The 18,113-nt window shown below is 38.4% G+C and overlaps 1 protein-coding gene across 1 annotated transcript in view; it reads left to right on the plus strand.

Moving 5' to 3' along the window:
• PHEX (phosphate regulating endopeptidase X-linked) overlaps positions 1–18,113 on the plus strand; it is a 107,494-nt gene that overhangs the window by 29,866 nt on the left and 59,515 nt on the right. The window contains exons 7-11 of the mRNA XM_013950700.2: positions 415–531; positions 3,370–3,453; positions 3,766–3,911; positions 10,741–10,834; positions 14,287–14,415. Of these exons, the coding sequence (XP_013806154.2) occupies positions 415–531; positions 3,370–3,453; positions 3,766–3,911; positions 10,741–10,834; positions 14,287–14,415 (570 nt within the window). The remainder of the gene's footprint in view (positions 1–414; positions 532–3,369; positions 3,454–3,765; positions 3,912–10,740; positions 10,835–14,286; positions 14,416–18,113) is intronic.

The following is an 18,113-nucleotide window of genomic DNA, read 5'->3' on the forward strand; positions in this document are numbered from 1 at the left end:
CAGTAAACTTACAGATGTATGTAAGTACTTCTTCAGTCCTGCGCTGATCACAGTATGAGTTTGCGTAAAGTATTTGTGTACACACATCCACAGTGTCTAATGGCATCATAAGAGCTGTAAGTGTTTTCAGTCTAATCCAGAAGTGTCATTTGCATATCTTGAAATTTATACTCAGTGAACCACAGCATGTATTTCTGTCTCTCCTGTACAGTATATTTATGGGGTTATTTCCCCTTTTCTCCTTGATGAAAAAGCAGGCACTCAAGGCAGGGAAAGTATTACTTTGGTCTGGTTGCACAGGCCTAAAAGTGTAAGGTATTCTATTCCTTACTGTATCTGTGCACTTGCGGCTTACTGCTACAGCTGTGTTCAAGAGCAAATCCAGTCATCATTTCACTCTTTTTTTCTTTGCAGTACCGAGATGCCTTTTTGCAGTTCATGGTTGATACAGCAGTGCTTCTGGGTGCAAATGCTTCACGAGCTGAGTCTGATATGAAGTCAGTTCTAAGACTGGAAATTAAAATAGCTGAGGTTGGTAACTTTCTTATGTGGGATTGAAACTAGCTTTAAAAACAAAGTGCAATCCTGTTGCAAAGTTGCAAAATAGAAAGTCATTATATCAACCACCTTAGCAATAATATTTTTTGGAAGGAGAAGGAAAAGAGTGAAACCTATTAAAAAAAGGAAGAGTGAAAAGCCCAAAACAAAACAATCTTCCTGCATTACTTAATTGCGAAACTCATTATTTTATTCTGGAGGGAAAAAAAGCCCTAACAAAACTAACCAAATACATTTGGTCCTTTGAAATGTTAGTATTAATCCTGAATTTGGACAGAATTTGAGTCCCTGTTGTGCAGCTGATGCTACATTACCATCTATTCAAGAAGCAGACTGTGTTGATTCTCTGAGGCACAGTCTAAAAGTAGTACAAGATTGATGTAGGACATTGGCACTTCCTAATGAAAGGATGGTGATTTCAACAGTACCACAGTTAGTTCCTGAACTGCTTTCTTGGGGTACCCTGGGGGAGAGGACAAGAAACTCCAAGAGTTTTAATTTATGGGACCAAGCTGATTTTAGCAAAGCTAAAGCAGATTTATACCTGGCACTCAGTGACTGACTGATTTACTCAGCCATATTTTTGCCCCTTTGTGGAGTTTAATTTAGGACCGTTGCAGGCTAAAACAGCATTTCTGCTTCCCGGTATGCATGTGTTAGTATGTCTGCTGCAGGAATTGAAAATCCCCTAATGTTTCTTCTTCTCCCAAAGCTGGAGAGAAGAATTTCTCTCAGTGCTGAAGCCAGCAAAAGTTGGGGCATACTTGACACTGATGTGCAGAATTGACAGCTGAGCTGAGGATTTCTTTGTATTGTCAAGGAAAGAAGCTATCTTTCCTATTGTCCCCTGTGAAATGCTGGGTCTGCTGTTACTAGAGAAGGCTGTTGTTCAGGACAGGTGATGCAGTGGAAAAATGACTCTTGCCTGGGTTCTGCTTTTGGCGTCGAAAGGAGGAAAGGCAGTAATACTTTTTAACGGTGTCTCTGCAGAACTGAGGGCCATCCACAGTGGTAGTAAATCAGTGTGTTTCCATCCCTCTGCTGAAAGCAGAGCTGAAATCTTGTCAAACCTTTACATAAAGCCCAATATTTAGCTTCAATTATTTAGCACCACAGTCCACCGTATAACCTGTCTGGTACTAATGGTCAAATACTTCTCTGTGACCTAGTAGACTGGAAAAACAGGAAATGTTTGTTCTGTTTTAGCAATGTGATAAGAAGATGCATTGCTACCTCTGATAGCTCCAATGCTTTACTTGACAAATGTCTTACAGAGCTTTAATCCACAGATTTAGTGTACATGTGAAGTGCCACATAAGATGACATGGATCATGTAACAGTCCTCCAGGTTAGTAGGGCATATCTTTATGGAACAAGTCATACTACCTCACAGTTATATAATTTCCCTTTAGTATGAAAAATCCCCCTAAAATATGTTCAGATATTAGGCATAAATCCAGGGACATGGATTGTTACGTGTTTCCTAATGAGCACAATAGATTGTGTAAACATCTTAGTGTGATTTCAAGACAGACCATCCTGTTTGTTGTCGCTTGGGCTTTTACTATACCCCATGTTCCTTTGTATTCATTTTAAGTGAACATACATAAAGGAGGACTTGTGTGCAAACTCAGGAAGAGAGACATCAAGAATAAGGCAAGATGCTCTGGACATAGGAAGGAGCGGCATACTTGGGTAGAGCTTGTTGTGTACAAGGAAGATTTCAGGTAGATTTGAATTACTGAAGCAAGTGAGAAAATTTGGGGAGAGGAAGGGAGCAAGTGGGTTCAAGAAGAGTTTAAAGATTTGTCCAATAAATGTGATTTGCAGAAAGGGAGAAGAAAGTCATATTTTTTCTGTATGGCTTAAGCAACAGTAAAACCGCAGACGTTTACTGTAGAAATTTTGTTGAAAAACTGCCAATTGTCTAGTTAGTCTGGCATCAACCTCTGTGTCCTGTTTAAACTGTCCAGTGTAAAGCCTGTTGTATAGGATTTACCTTAGAGTTGGGCTGGAATTACCATCAGGAATTCTTGTATCTCTTGAGCAGTGAGAAAATTTTGAGCTATATCTATTATTTGGTCTGTTTCTCTATTATGGACCAAACTGCCGTCTTGGAATCTGAATGTCCCTTGTCATTTATAAGTGAACTTACTTTATATTTAGGATTTCTTTTGCTATGTCCTTGGACTTTGGCACTGCAATTGCCAAAGACCCTGAGATCTGGCTCCTCTGCTCATGCAGATGAGAAGCCTGGCTGGGGAGCACTTTAGCTCATGTGTGGCCTATATACCCTGGTTTCCTGCTATGGAAATCAGGATACTGGGGCAAAAGAGGGAGAAATTGGAGCTGTTCCACCAGAAGGGATCAGACCATAGCAGGGTGCATGTTCAGATCCAAGAGATGAAAAGTATTCCCAGCATCCCCATCTCAGATTTGACCTTTAATGCTATATAGTTTTGAGTTGGTTTCTATTTGCGATGACAGGATGAATGAGTATTAATGGATTAGGTGTGTTCTCTTAGGAATCCACAAGCATTTCTTTAGACCAGTTTAGCTCTAATTATACCAAAGTGTTCAAAGGAGACATGTGGCTCATTAAATACCCCAGAAATGAGTCAAACTGACAGTGAACCATGTTCCACCTCTCCTAGTTAATTGCCATCTTCAGAGAGATAACGCCATGAATGCTTGGAAGATGAGTGGTGAGACAGTTCTACACTAGGGTTGTGATGGACAGTGATGGTGTAAGAGTGGATCCTTGGAAGATAATCCTTGTTTTCATTGCTTTTTTTTTTTCCCCCTCTCCAGATCATGATTCCATATGAGAATCGAACCAGTGAGGTGATGTACAATAAAATGAATATATCAGAGCTTAGTGCCATGATTCCACAGGTTAGTTGGGGATAATTGCAAAATTATTCTTTTAATGTCTGACCTATATAATTAAAGTTGCTTTTCGTGTGCAGAGAGCAGCATTTTAAAGGAATAACACTAGGAATATGTGTTATCAGTTATAACATCTGTTCTTTTAAATACAGTTGCAACTTTACTGAAGTTTGAAAACAGTTGTAATGACAAAGTGTTATAGTTCCTAATTTTTTAATAAGCAAAGCTCTGAAGCCATTAGTCTCAAACATGTGAGTTAGTTAATTTATCATTTCTCTTCATAAACTGCTTTAACCAGCCTTTTCTTTGTCATTTCAGTTTGACTGGCTGGGATACATCAAGAAGGTGATTGACACTAGACTCTATCCTGAGCTTAAAGATATAGGTCCTTCAGAAAACGTGATTGTCCGCGTTCCCCAGTACTTCAAAGATTTATTCAGGATACTAGAAAATGAAAGGAAAAAGTAAGGATCCTATGATGGTTTCACCCTTACTTTTGAGGGGACGTCAAATGCTGGACACTTTCTGTTTTTTTCAGGTGCCCCAAATGTTCTTGGAATTGAGACTTTATTTAGACAAAGGTCTGCTTGGTTTTGTCTGAATGAGGAGTTAGCTATTAGCTTGTGTGTAGTAAAAGTACCTTTCGAGCACCTTTTTCACTTGAAAGAAAACAGAGGTTGCAGTAAAGCTGCTCTTTGCAGATGGGTTCAGCCTCTCATGCTTGTGTAGGTTTACACAAGCTTGTGTAGGTTGTGTAGGCTTGTGAAATCATTTACTTCTGTAGAATATGGCTGTAAAATGCAAGTAGCTCAGATTAGATTTATTGGACATGTGCTTTGCACAGGGAAGCAAGACAGCTGTGGGCAAGGTGATGAAAAAGTATATGTGAAGATGACATCCCATTTGGAAACATCTCTTTGTTGATAGCATCTAAGTGGTTTCTGTGATACTTTGCTCTCTGCTGCTGTGTGTTGCCGACCTTTTTAAAAATGCTAGAATGTTGTCTCCAAAAAATCATTCTTTGTTCGTTGTATGGTGTGGTCACAACTAAATTTATAGTTCATAAAAAAAAAAAAAGGAATAGTTCAGAAGCATTGTTCTTATATTGTTGCTCTATGCCTCCAATGACAGAATGTTTACATGAATTCATAGCACTTGTAAAAATGGCAAGCAGATCAAACAGTAATAAAAATAAAATAACTGTTTATTCTGCCTCCAGATCATGGAACAGCCTTACTTTGTAAAATTCAGACAAATATCTGTAGTGTGCCACCACTTTCAATCTACTGAAGAAAGTCTTCTGAATGGGCTGGGATGTCCGTGCCTTGTATCTCAAAGTTAGTTATATCAATGGGGATAAAATGATGATTTAGAGGATGCACATGTAGCAAGACAACAGAATAATTTACTCCCTGTGTAAAAATACACATCCATGCAAATATGTTCTATAACCACAAAGTAAACACACTGAGGCTTTTTCCGTTTGGGTCTTATCCAAGGAAAAATTGGCTCTGAGTATTAAAGAGGAGTTAACCCAGCCTGTGTGTCATGGCAGAGGGAGGCTGGAGTCATGACCAGCAAGAATGGCCATGCCCGTCTTCAGGGAAGCTCAGGACCAGCTTCCTGGTCGCTTCCCAAAGGGTGGGGAGAATGGGCAAAACCACTGTCCGATTTCCAGTATATTCAGGCTGTGTATCTTGTAGCTGATAAGGGTTTATGTGAACCGACATTATAGGCGTATTCTGCTCAGTCTTGCCCTAAGATAATTGCATCATAAAATGTTAGAAACAGCAAATAATAGAATGCTAAACTAAACCCAAGTAGACTTCAAATTCTTGTACATAAAATCCATCCAAAGAGTCACTGCATAATAACAAATACCATGTTTATCTATTAGCTGATAATGTTCATTACTTAAAATGTCATAGTTTGCTCCAGAAGTAACCTCGTTATCCAGCTTGAGAAAATTAGGAAATCTTATTAATGCAAACTCCTAACAATGTAGCCTTAGCATTTGCCTCTAGGGTAAATTCTAAAGGCTTAACAATGACTTTTTCTTATGTGTAATCCCATTTGTCATTCTCCATAGGATGTTTAAAAGGTTAAATTAATGCAAACAACATAAATTTGATTTGTCATGGTAAATATTTCTACAGATAAATTCCTAGTAAAGCATTCCAAAATCTTAGACTTGCTTCAGTGATTAGAATATGAATTAATTTCTGAATCGCTTCAGGAGATTCAGCATCATTAGGAGAGGCAGTCGAATATTTGGAGGTGTTACTGTGGATTTAAATACGCTTTTACTTTGACTGAGTTCATATTCTTTTCAGTCACAAAGCTTGTATTCCTAAATTGTACTTTTATTCCAGCACCTTTTGTGCCCCCTTCGCAGATGAGCACCCTGCTGGCATAGGCACTGTTCAAATGTGGAACAAAAAGATGGTTCCCACCGCAGTGATCAGGAGATCTGCTCGGTAAAGTTTGTTTCGGAGCAGGGAAGAATGGAGTGAAAATTAAGTCTGGCTGCAGAAACAATTCTCTGTGATGGAAGTGTCAAGTCATACGGACTCACAAATGACATCCTAAAAACCGTTCCCTCAGAGAACCTGCTAAACAACTTTAAATCATTAAATCGTTCCCATTGCAGTGTTAACTAGGAAAGAGCACGTAAGCAGGGTGCAGAGCAAATTTTATAGAATCTGCCTGTTTTTTACTGGGTAACGCCTTGGAATATAATCAAGTTACTGCACTGAGCTTGAAATGTGTGGCTGCAGTGTGGTACAGACGTAACCTGGACTATCTCAAATTCCCAAGCTAGGGCACGGCTGTGAGCCTAGCCCAGGAGCACGACCCTCTGTTGCAGGCCACCCAAGAAGCTGAATATCTAGCCTTCACTAAGCCTGGGCTAGCTAGTTTAAAGTCACCTCGGGAATTCAGTGCGGAAGTAATTCACACCTTCTTCGTAAGAAGTCTTCAGTGATTTCTCCAGTGTACTGACTAATTTTTACTGGCATCTCTATCTATTAGAGGAAGAAAAGGCATATTGTGGAGAAATAGATGTAGCTCTGATATAAGTAAAATAATGGCACAGCCGCAGCATAGCTGTGCCCTGCCTGTTATTTCCCTTCCCGGTTACTTGTGTGCTGGTGCATTATAGCAGAGCAATAAATAGGATTCAGTAGAAGTGTGTCCTCGTTACAGAGGCCTTTGCAGCTGTTGTAGGAAGCAGTTTTACAATTCTTGTGGATGTCAGAAAGAATAACTGGTTTCCTGTTGCTGATATTACTGTGTCTTTGCAGTATGGGGCAAGTAACATAGATGTACAAATCTAGAAGTACGCTGCAATTCCTGCAGTATAAAGAGGAAACTTTTTTTAGAAAGGGATGAGGGCACTAGATTTCCTCAGTGGTCCTCAGCTGCCTCTGAAAAATTAGTTGGAGTGCTAAGGTAGAATTATTTAGCTTGAACTTGTGCCTTTAGCAGTACAGACAGAGGTTTTTAAGTAGTTATAATTTGATTTACAACTTAACTGTGCATACAAAATTTAAGCAGATCTCAAAATTTGTATAGGGGATCTACTTTTATTAAAATGTCAATTAATTTGTCATCTGTCTGATACTAAATCTATCCTCTTTATTGTCACTTTATTTGTGGATTAAAATATTACAAAGTCATAGAATTTTACATGCGTAACCTACTTTATTCCCAGACAGGATACAGCATTCCTTAACAGATATTCGTAAGTGCTGGTATAATTTTAACTGTCCCAGCAAACAAGCTCTCTACCACTTCCTTTGGGAGTGTGTATCACAATAACAGTCATCTTGGTTAAGAAAGAGTCAGCCTACACTTCTCTCTGTAACGATCGTTTCAAAGTTAAAATAGGGGACTATGTACTGTAATCTTCCCAAAGGTTACAACAACAAGCGCTCTAGTCTCATCGGAAGTGTAGACGGGATTTGTGTGTTTTGTTTTGATGTTGTATTTCACTCCATGTGAAGAGGTCAACTTCTGTGAGCCTCAGTGACCTTATTTGTGGAATTGGGATGAAAATTACTCTAAAATATGAACTGCAGGCATTTTATAACTGAAAAGTTTTTAAAACCAAATGAAGCCATTCAATATTTTTAAGTTTATATAGTTGGCCAAAAAGGCAAAATAAACATGCTAAAAATAGGTAAACAGATTCAGTTAAAATATGAATCGTTTTGAAAATAATAACAAATAAACATTCTTCTGGGCTTTGAAATGAAATTTTTCCTGTTGTGTTGTATATATTTTATGCATCTATGGATTCTAGTGTGTTTACAGTCAGGAATTATTACAATCTCATCAGAGAGCTTGGATTTGGGTGGTGTCAGCTCTCTTTACCTGCCCAAATTAAAATAAACCCCAATTAATTGTGGGATATTTCCTGAAATTGATACCTTCCTTCATCACTTATCTCTGTTACAAAGCTTTTTGAATTATCATTGATATTTGTGGCTTTGCATAAGTCACCTTTTCAAAATTTATCCTTTACAAATTCAATCATTCATTCACTACCAATTTGAACAATGTTCCCCAGCTTGGAGGTAAGGATAAACACCTCCAAATACAAACAGGAGCACACAGAAGGGAGAATTGATTTTTTTGGTTGGCTTTTTGTGACATGGAATTGCTTCATGATAGTGGTCTACTTCATTCAGGTCTTTTACCTAAAACTTTTGATGGAAATGAAGTCTTTAAACCTTGTAATCTGTAGGACTCATATAAATACTGTTTTAGATTCACAGAATTGCTTTCTAATAAACTGAAGGATTTGGTAGCTGCTGCAGGAGCATGGATGCCAGCCAGCTCTGCTGAAATACCTGTGGCACATAGTTGTGAAGCTGTGGAATTTAGGTCATTTACAAAACAAACCAGAGCTGAAATCTTTTAGGGTATTTTACTGTCAATGTTTAAAGGTGAAAATGTATGTCTTTCTGCTATTGTTGCTTAGGTTGGAATGCATCTTTAATGAGCCTAAGCATTATCTCAAAATGGTTTGATCATTTAGTCACAGCTAACTGTGCTGGCTGCTGTAGCATGTACTGTGCTATAAATGTGGTATATTATTCATGCTAAAAAGCATTTGTCAGATATATTTTATGATTATTGTGCGGATTTGCATGTGCTATGAGATAAATCTGGATCCTAAAGGAGGGGACATGCCTAGTGTTTTGTGGCGAGCCTAGCGTTACACCCTGAGTTGCATGGGATGAATTTATACCTGAGAGCCTAGGAAATGAGGTGGGAGAAGGATGCACGTTTGCCATAGTGCTCTCTCTTTCTGTGTGTGCTTTGTGAAAGCCTCTCCGTGGTGAGAGGGATGATGAGCAGTGTAAAAGGCAGGACTTGCAGCAATTTGCTCATCCTCTAAAGCTGCTGCCAGTGGCACCAAATGCTAGTGGTTGTTAAGAGCCTGTCTTTGTGCTGACGGTTAGCTAGTTAGTGGCAGCAGTAGTGTGGTGACAGTTAGTGGTTGTACTCTGTAGTTTTTCTGTTTGAGCTGGGTTCACCGTATTTCTAACCTTGCAGAATACGTGAGCTTAACCAATTAGTAACACACATGCTTTGCCCAGACCGTCACTGGATGTGCAACTGTAGCACAGCTATACACGAATATGCAAACTTGCACTGACTTCAGTCTGGCTCTTGCACTAGCTTCAGTCTGGCTAGAACAGCTCACAGCAATACCCCAGATCAGGCGGTGTTATGGACTGCATGCCTTCCCAAGCTGCACATCTCTGTGCCTGGCCAGAAAGCCATGTTTTCATGCTGTTTGTACCTATACCAGTGCAGAGACAGCCACACGTGTGCTCTCTGTGGTGAAATCCCACTTGGATGGCTGCGCTCAGCCAGAGGGACTAGGGTGTGATGTGCTCAGTCATTAATAGACAATATTCTGCTTCAACCTGCCTTAAGCCTCTCCATTCTCAGCTCCCCAGCTCAGGGACCAAGAGTTTAAGCTTGCAGCAGTAGCATATCTTGAGCCGGAGGCTTGTGTAGGTAGATCGGAGCTAGGTTAGTGGCAAAATTCAAGTTACGGCTCAGGTGAATGCCGGTGTGCAGACAAATTCCCACAAAATGAGTTTATAACCAGTTACAATCCAGGTAGGGGATGCATCCATAAGTGAAGCTAATGGAGTGATACTGTGCGAACAGCTACACTGCTTCACTCCTACAGGGACCGAAGGCTGAAGAAATGGATGTTTTAGAAAGGAATTTGTTCAGACAGTTCATCACAGCATCTTCTGGTGCAAAGGAGCAATTTCCTCCATACAGAAGAGTCTTTGTGACCTGCCTAAAATGTTATGCAACACTCGGTGTACAGCAAACAACTAGCCATAGCTTTAGAGCAATGACTATTGTTGAAAACTATGTTATCTATAAGGCAAAATGAGCATAATATATTTAGGCCATTAGCAAGCTTGTTTTTGAGACTGTGTGAAGTTGAATGGCTTATTTTGCAGTGCACTTTTGCCTCATATGGCCACTGCTGAGCATGAAGATAGCTCAGTTTTGGCTAGATAAATCCTCTAGTCAAGCGCTTCAAGTTTTAAAAAGGAGCATGGGTGTCAGGTCTCCTGGGAAGTTCCAACAAGTTCTTCCTGGCTCTCTCAGCCTCAGTTCATATGAGATTCTTGCTACTGAGAATTCCCTTTTTGTTATTTCAATTATCTATCTTTAAAACATGAGTGGTAATACTTAATATATTAACTCTGTGGCTAGTAAGTTTTTTTTTAAAGCAAACTGATATCTTCTAATGAAAAGTACAAATATGAGTTAATGGTAGTACCTAGAATATATGGGATGGACAATTATTTATTTTGTTTCATGGTTACCATTTTCCCGTCCTAGTAATGAGGAAAGATAACATTCACTTTGATTTACAAGAGAAAAATATCTTTTCTTTGCTGTCTCTCCATAAAATTTGTATGCAATTACTATTATGACACAGTTCTTGCCACTCATATGGAAAACATCTCCATGAAAAAAAACCATTACCCAAAAATGACATACTGGGAGACAGACTCATTATAAATATCCTCTAGAAGACGGTTATCACTATGCAATTATACATTAATTGGCTGCCATCACACAAATTCTTCTGTGTAATAGGGATTTATCAATTTGGTCATCACTCATTAATTTTCAAGGTGAAGTTTCTATCATTCAGTTTGAATTTTTGTAGAGATATTTCTGTGGGTGCTTTCCAGTGCATCATATGCATTTAAATGTCTGATAAAAATATGTCTAATTTAACAGGACTGTTGCCAATTATCTGGTGTGGAGGATGGTTTATTCAAGGTTATTTAACCTCAGCAGACGCTTTCAGTATCGGTGGCTGGAATTTTCTCGGGTAAGTTAATGCTTTTTTAGTATTTACAGTGGTACTACTGTCCGCACTATTGTTTTCCATTATAGCTGCTGTTTTGCATTGCTTATACCTTTGTGAAACATGAAGTGTTTTCCATGCTGAATACACTTCTCGAGTAATTTTTGGGGGGTAAGGGGAACAGATTTCATTTAAAACAATTAAGCCATATATATTCTTGTGTATTATACTAAGGAAAAATATGTCCTTTAGAACAGGCTAAGAATTTTTGAGACCTCCCCTTCAAAAAACTTAATTTTTTAATGGTATTGAACCAGAAACTTGAAAGTTGGAAAGTTTTTGAGTTTTGTGCCAGGTCTGTGACCTGTGCTATTCCTGCAAAGGGTCAAACGCATTTGGCCAAAATCTAAGCTTCTGAAAAACAACTACTTTTACGCATGCGTGAAAAAAGCTGTGATAAAGCAAAACTTTAAGATTTCATCTTCTCTGAGCTTGCTCAAACCTCTTTCACACTCTAATGCCAGCTATACATGAATTGTAACACAAATATACATGAGCCATTTCCACAGAGAAGCTGTTCAGGTACCTTCCAACTCAGGGCTACAGAAGCCCCCCAAACCCAAGCATTATAGTTGCTGCCCCAAGCCATGGCATCAGAGCTAATTAGCTATTAATTAATATAGGCATTTATATATAAAACCGACATACTTGATTAAAAATCACAGTGATGATCTTGTGGACACTGTGAGGGCTCTTTAAGCAAACCGAGGCTGAAACTACACCTGAAAAGGTGCTTTGCCTCCTCGTTGTCCACAAGGAAAGGCAAAAGGCTATGCAGACAGCTTATTGTTGGTTTAGAAGGTGAGCTTTTTGTTTGTTGTAATGAAAATTATCTGTTTGGTGACAGTGTGACAACAGGAGGCTGTTCTCCTCTCATCATGGTGCTGCTGGTGATCTGGCATGGCAGAATGGGTGCTCTGTCCTCCCTGGCCAGACATGCAGATGGTCCATAGTATCTTTCCTGAGTAGCACTGGAATAGTTTTGAGTTGACCAAATACCTAAAAATAAACTCCAATAGCTTGTTGAAAACTACACAAGAAAAGGCAGGCTCTCATACTTTTGAAATCGTGTTCAAATCACTCTTGTTAAAGATGCCATGTTCTTTATGCAAAAAGGTGAGAAATTGGCTGTCAGAACCACAGCCATAAGTGTCCCCCCTCCTGGGATGTTTCTTGTTAGCCAGGTAAAATAGACCGTTGACCATCAACCAGTCTGGGAGAGTAATATTGTTATATATTGCTCTCTGTAATATATACTAATATATTACATACTAATGTAACACTATATACTATATAGTGCAGGCAGAAAAATCCTTGGAAGCCCCTAGGCTTTAGGTATTGTGCTTTTTGATATGCTAACTAGCTGCTGTCATTTCTCTGGGTACTTTCTGTAGAAGCTAAGGGAAAAATCTAATTCAAGTTGATTTAATGCTTATTAACATAATGTCTTCAAGTTTTCATGTAAGTGGTTGTGAAAGCTTGGGAACAGCACAGTAAGGGCAGTGAGTCAGCAGCACGTTCCCCTTATCTGCCTCTGGGACCTGGAGCTGTAGAGTTAGTTAAGTGCAGTGAACAGCAATAGCTAATAGTTAATAGCTATAGTTAAGTGCAGTGAACAGCTCAGGGAAACAGATTTCATAGGTCAGCAGAATGGCAGGACATGAAAAACGGAGGTCCAAGGCAAACTTATTGTTGAGCAGACTTGTTTAGCCAGAGGCTGGAGGACCAAAGCCACACAAGTGTTTCAGCATTATAAAGAGGACCCACTGACCTCTTGCCAGAGAAGTGAAGAAAACATTGAATGGCTAGTAAAAAGACATGTCCACAAGATTGAATCAGTGACCCTTAAAGTGAAGGATATATTTTATTGGTTCATTCATTACTTCAGTGAGCCTCACATGTCATAAGCGTAATATTTTTTTTCACCATCTTCTCATTTTCTATCAGTGGCTTTTACATCTTAAGCGTAAAAATCTTGGCATCAAGACATTTAAACTAGCTGTCATTTTGCAAAGAGAGGGGAAAAAGAAATAACAAAACTTCAGAAACTTCAGATTGAGAAATAGGACAAACCTGCTGACTCTAGAGAAGGTGCCTTGACTGTCAAATCAGCAGCTCCTCTGCGTTGGCTATTTGAGTTCTAGCAAATGTGCAGTGGCTCTTGGGGAGATCAGTTAATTGTGTTGTGGAGCTCTGAATTGACTGGGAGGGCTCAAAACCTACTATTTATAGTCACTGTTGCTACCTGGAGTACTGCATTTTAGAGTGGACCATTAATATTAGGAGGATGTTTTTGAGGGAGTTCTAGTTGGCTGTTGTAATATAAATATCAATAAACCAGCTGAAAGATTTAATCTATTCTTCTCAGCTCTATTTTTATTGGTTGCCCAGCCTGTGTCGCATTTCTGCCCTCTTTATGGTCAAACCTCCCTCATAATAATAGTAATTATTATGTTGTAATGATAATGTGTCACACTCTAAAAGTCAGCTCTGTCTCCTGAATTTCTGTGCCTGATGCATAGACAGAGCTTTTGGAAGGAATTTCAAGCTCTGATGACTAATGCTATGACTACCCTCGCTCCCCTGCATCAGAAAAAAAGCTCCATTGTGGTTTTGTTTGGACTCTGGAGAGAAATTTTCTTGGTTATGTTTTTTTGAGTGCTGTGATATATATATCTATATAATCTATAAATATAAATAAATATATATATATATATATATCACAGCACTCTCTCCATATATATATATATATATATATATATATATAAAGGTTGAAGGATTTGGAAAAGGAGTTTATTTTCATATTTGGCTCTGTTTAGAAAACTATTATCTTATTATATATTGGTTTGCCTAATGTGGTTTTCTTATAAAAGCAGTGTTCTTTCTGTCATTGAAAATCTATTAGTGCACGTACAGTATTAATAAAAGCATTTGTAAATGCAGTTCGCTGGTATGAGTCATTGATTAAGCTTAATTACAGACAATATGATGGAGAAAATCAATTTTTGAACTACCAAAATATCTGACCTTCAATAGCTGAGGGTTGAGCTAGTCTGGAATTTTCCAATGAAATCTTTTCCTGCTGGGGAAAAAAAACAGATCCAAAACCTTGGATGTGTCGCAGAGACACTACCAAGATTAGTCTAAAGTTAGCACTTGTGTAGCTCTTCCTATTAGTAAGTCTCTAAGTCTAGTCTTCCTAAGTCATTACTGCTGTATTGTTTCTAAAAAGTTTGAATTTTTATAACTCTTGGGTCTTAAAGATATGTCTTAACAGTTGATGAAAATAGAAATAACTGTAAAGTAACATTGCTATCGTTTCTTTTTGATAGCTGTCTGACAAATGTGCTTTAGACACAGACTTGCTCTCCTTAAACAATATGATGATGTGACCTGTTACATGCCCCTGCCAACAGGTAATCCATGGAACCACAACTTTACTGCCTCAGTGGGATAAATGTGTGGACCTTGTTGAAGGTGCGCTCCCTTATGTTGTGGGTAAGATGTTCGTGAATGCCCATTTTCAAGAAGACAAGAAAGAAATGGTGAGTCCTCCTAGTCAAGGAGAAAAATGAATAAATATCAAGAACTGTCACCTTTCTATCCATCTGGGCACAGCCCATTCTTTCCACAGGGGGTCCTCCAGACAAATATGTAGCCAAACCAAAACTGGGTTGAATTTTCACCACTAATTTGCATACATAGTGACAAATGATGGTGGTCAGGAACAGTGCTAGGGGTATTCATGCGAAAAGGTTTAGTATAACTAGTGTAATTTAGTATCATAGAGTTCTGTGGACTTTGTTTACTGAGTAAGTAAACTGTGGTCAAGATTTCTCTACTTCAGGGCCTACCCTCTTAAAGCTGACTACACTGCACATGTAGTCAGAACAAGAAAACTGTGTATGATGTCTTCCTCGAAATAAGGGAGGCCTAGAGCCATATACTGAGCATTTCTATTTATGATTCAGGACTGTTTCACTTGGCAGTGAAGGAAAGTATTCTTCCACACTGCTGAGTCCAGAGTTTAGCTTTTAGCTAGACTTATCCTCACCGTAAAACTTCAAGCATTGCTATGTTCTCGCTTCCCTTAATAACATTTTCAAATGATTAATTACCCTTCACAGTCAGTTATGACTTATTTCTCATTCATAATTTTCTCATAGGATTTTTCAATATCTGCTTTTCCAGCTATTGATTTCCCAACAGTGATCAGTTTAAAATTAACTAATATAGGTATTGAACTTAGTTCTTAGTGCAGGAGTGGCACAACCATTTAAGAAACATGTGAAAAAGCATCCTGCCTTGGGAGAGAGAGCTCTGCAATAGTCCTGCACAGCCCTGGCTCACTAGTTTGTCTGACTAGTTTGACCATTTCCTCAGTCCTATCTAGAGATAGTTGCTGATTACTCTCAAAAGCCGGACTCCCTTTTAGACAGACCAACACACTGATTTGATTTTGCAAAGTCTTTATGCTATGTATTTCCCTTTCAGGTTTGTATTTCTTTTGTTAGATTCCTTTCCTCTCTGAGATCCAGCTTTTCAGTTCCCTGATTCCTTATGGCATTTGCATTGTGCTATTTGCCAATTCATTGGCAAAGACATTTCTGAGATATTAAATAGTATGACCTCTGTGCAGGATGGGGAGAGAAGGACTATAAGAAATGTACCCTTTATTGAGGGACAAACATTTTTTCATGTGTGTATATATGTGAGGGAATATTAAGGGAAGCAGAGAGAAGTAGAGAATGGTTTTCTGTTGAAATGTGACCTAATGAAAGTATCTCTTAGGATATAAATTCCTTTCAGACCAAATCTTTTGAAAAACTATGGAGTCTGAATTCACAGTGGCATCCATAGCAAGCAATGAGTATAAAATTTATAGTACAGATCACAAAATTCAGACTTACAGTGAACTGTCCATGGAGATAAAAATTAAATGCAGGTGAAATTTGTTGCAATCCTTTTAGAAGTGTGTTTTTCAAGTTAATCATTTTTGTTATTATCATTTTTGTTTCACAGGTTTTCAGTTCTATTCCTCTTTCTTAAACACTAAGGAAACATTTGAAAAAAATGCTCGGATTTGTACAGATTTTTTTTTACTGGCTCATGGAACGTAGCTGTCTATGATAAGCAAATCCTTAGTTATGGTTAGTGCATGTTTTTTTTTTCCCCAGGTTTTGTTACCATTGTTTCATACCTTGGCTACTTCTGCCTTCCTTTTTATCAAGAAAGACATTATTTGTGTCTAAATATAGCACTGTTTCTAACCTACAGTGCCTGCAGTGTTTCTTACGGCTACGCCTGAGCAGTTCCCGTAATAACTTTGATAGCAGGAATAGGTTTCTCCTCCAGCCCCCTGTAGCTACAGCTGGTGCATAAAGCCTAAGTGTACGCCAGAGCCCAGCTGCAGAGCTTGAGTTTGAACTTGTAACCTCCAAATACAGGGAGTTCACCTCATTAATGCACTAAGGTATTTGAATCAGTGCTCTGTCATCAATATCTTTAAGTTATCCTATTCCCTGGGATGCAGTTCACTGTGAATGTTGACTGTTTAGTCATATTTAATGCTACCTGTTCCAGTTGTCCCATATTGTCTCTAAAAATGAGGAAACGTTTTTTGAAAAAGGAAGAAAAAATGAATAAGCAAAAGAGCTTTTCTATGTTTTGTCTGGTTTCACCACAAATAAAGAACAGTTTCAGATTAAAACATACATGCAGATTAGAACATACATAAATGACAATTTAGCTGAAGGTAGCATTACTTTCCAGGGCTTAGCCCCCACCATTCCTGACATTTCAGAGCTACCAGATCTGCAGATTAAAATTATATAATCTTTGGTACTTGACATTTCATTTTTTTTCTAAATGTAACATAACTGATAACACAAAGATCCAGTAAGTCTTTGCAAAATGATTATCTATCGTGCTGTGTGCTATCTCAGCTCTGGTTCTGTCCATGATAAAGGATTTCAGCAACTGCTGAATCCCCCTGAACTGCTTCCCTCTCACAGTATTTATAGTGGTTATCTGTGTCATGAGGGTCATCTATTGATAAAAATAGAAGCAGCTGACTCCATATACCTTTGATCTGCGCCACCAGACAGATGCATAGGCCTGAGGACATTTCTGCTCTTTAGACCAGCATTATGATTCTCTTAGCCGTGAGATTTGTTCTCTGTCATTTCAGGGCTTTCTTCTTCTTCTTTTCTTTTCTTTTCTCTTTTCTTTTTTCTTTTCTCTTTTCTCTTTTCTCTTCTCTTTTCTCTTTTCTCTTCTCTTTTCTCTTTTCTCTTCTCTTTTCTCTTTTCTCTTCTCTTTTCTCTTTTCTCTTCTCTTTTCTCTTTTCTCTTCTCTTTTCTCTTTTCTCTTTTCTCTTCTCTCTTCTCTTTTCTCTTTTCTCTTTTCTCTTCTCTTTTCTCTTTTCTCTTTTCTCTTCTCTTTTCTCTTTTCTCTTCTCTTTTCTCTTTTCTCTTTTCTCTTCTCTCTTCTCTTTTCTCTTTTCTCTTTTCTCTTCTCTTTTCTCTTTTCCTCTTCTCTTTTCTCTTTTCTCTTCTCTTTTCTCTTTTCTCTTCTCTTTTCTCTTTTCTCTTCTCTTTTCTCTTTTCTCTTTTCTCTTCTCTTTTCTCTTTTCTCTTCTCTTTTCTCTTTTCTCTTCTCTTTTCTCTTTTCTCTTCTCTTTTCTCTTTTCTCTTCTCTTTTCTCTTTTCTCTTCTCTTTTCACCCTTGACATGCTTGTGGTTTAGTATAGCAAAAAGGTTGTGTGTTTTCCGAGCTTTGCACAGATGCAAATTGTCATTGGTGGTTCAAGAGCCCAAAAGCAGCCAAGGCTGCTGAGCGTTCTGAGCTGTGGCCTCCATCCCTCAATAAGTAAATTAAAGGAATACTTCACAAATAGAGCTTACTGTGTGAATATTTAAATGCTGTTTTGTATTTGGATCATGATACTGTCAGCCCAAATTCAGTTCTCTTTGGCAATATTAATGAGCGTCTCAGAATGATGTGAACCAAACAAGGCTACAGATGTTCTCTACAGAAAAGGCTTTTCTTGTGTAAATACCTTACAGCTGGCTCCTTCTTCTGTATGGGCTACTGATCTAGAATTAAAGTGTCAAAACTCTCCCCAAATCACTGATTCTGTCAGAATTTATTATGATTGCAAGAAAGACATTCTCACAATTGTGACATAAAAGGATCAGCAATGAATAGGTTGTGTGGTACAACTGAAAGAAAAGAAAATGAA

Source organism: Apteryx mantelli, chromosome 1 (genome assembly GCF_036417845.1).
Source record: "Apteryx mantelli isolate bAptMan1 chromosome 1, bAptMan1.hap1, whole genome shotgun sequence".
In the NCBI taxonomy this organism is placed as follows: Eukaryota; Metazoa; Chordata; class Aves; order Apterygiformes; family Apterygidae; genus Apteryx; species Apteryx mantelli.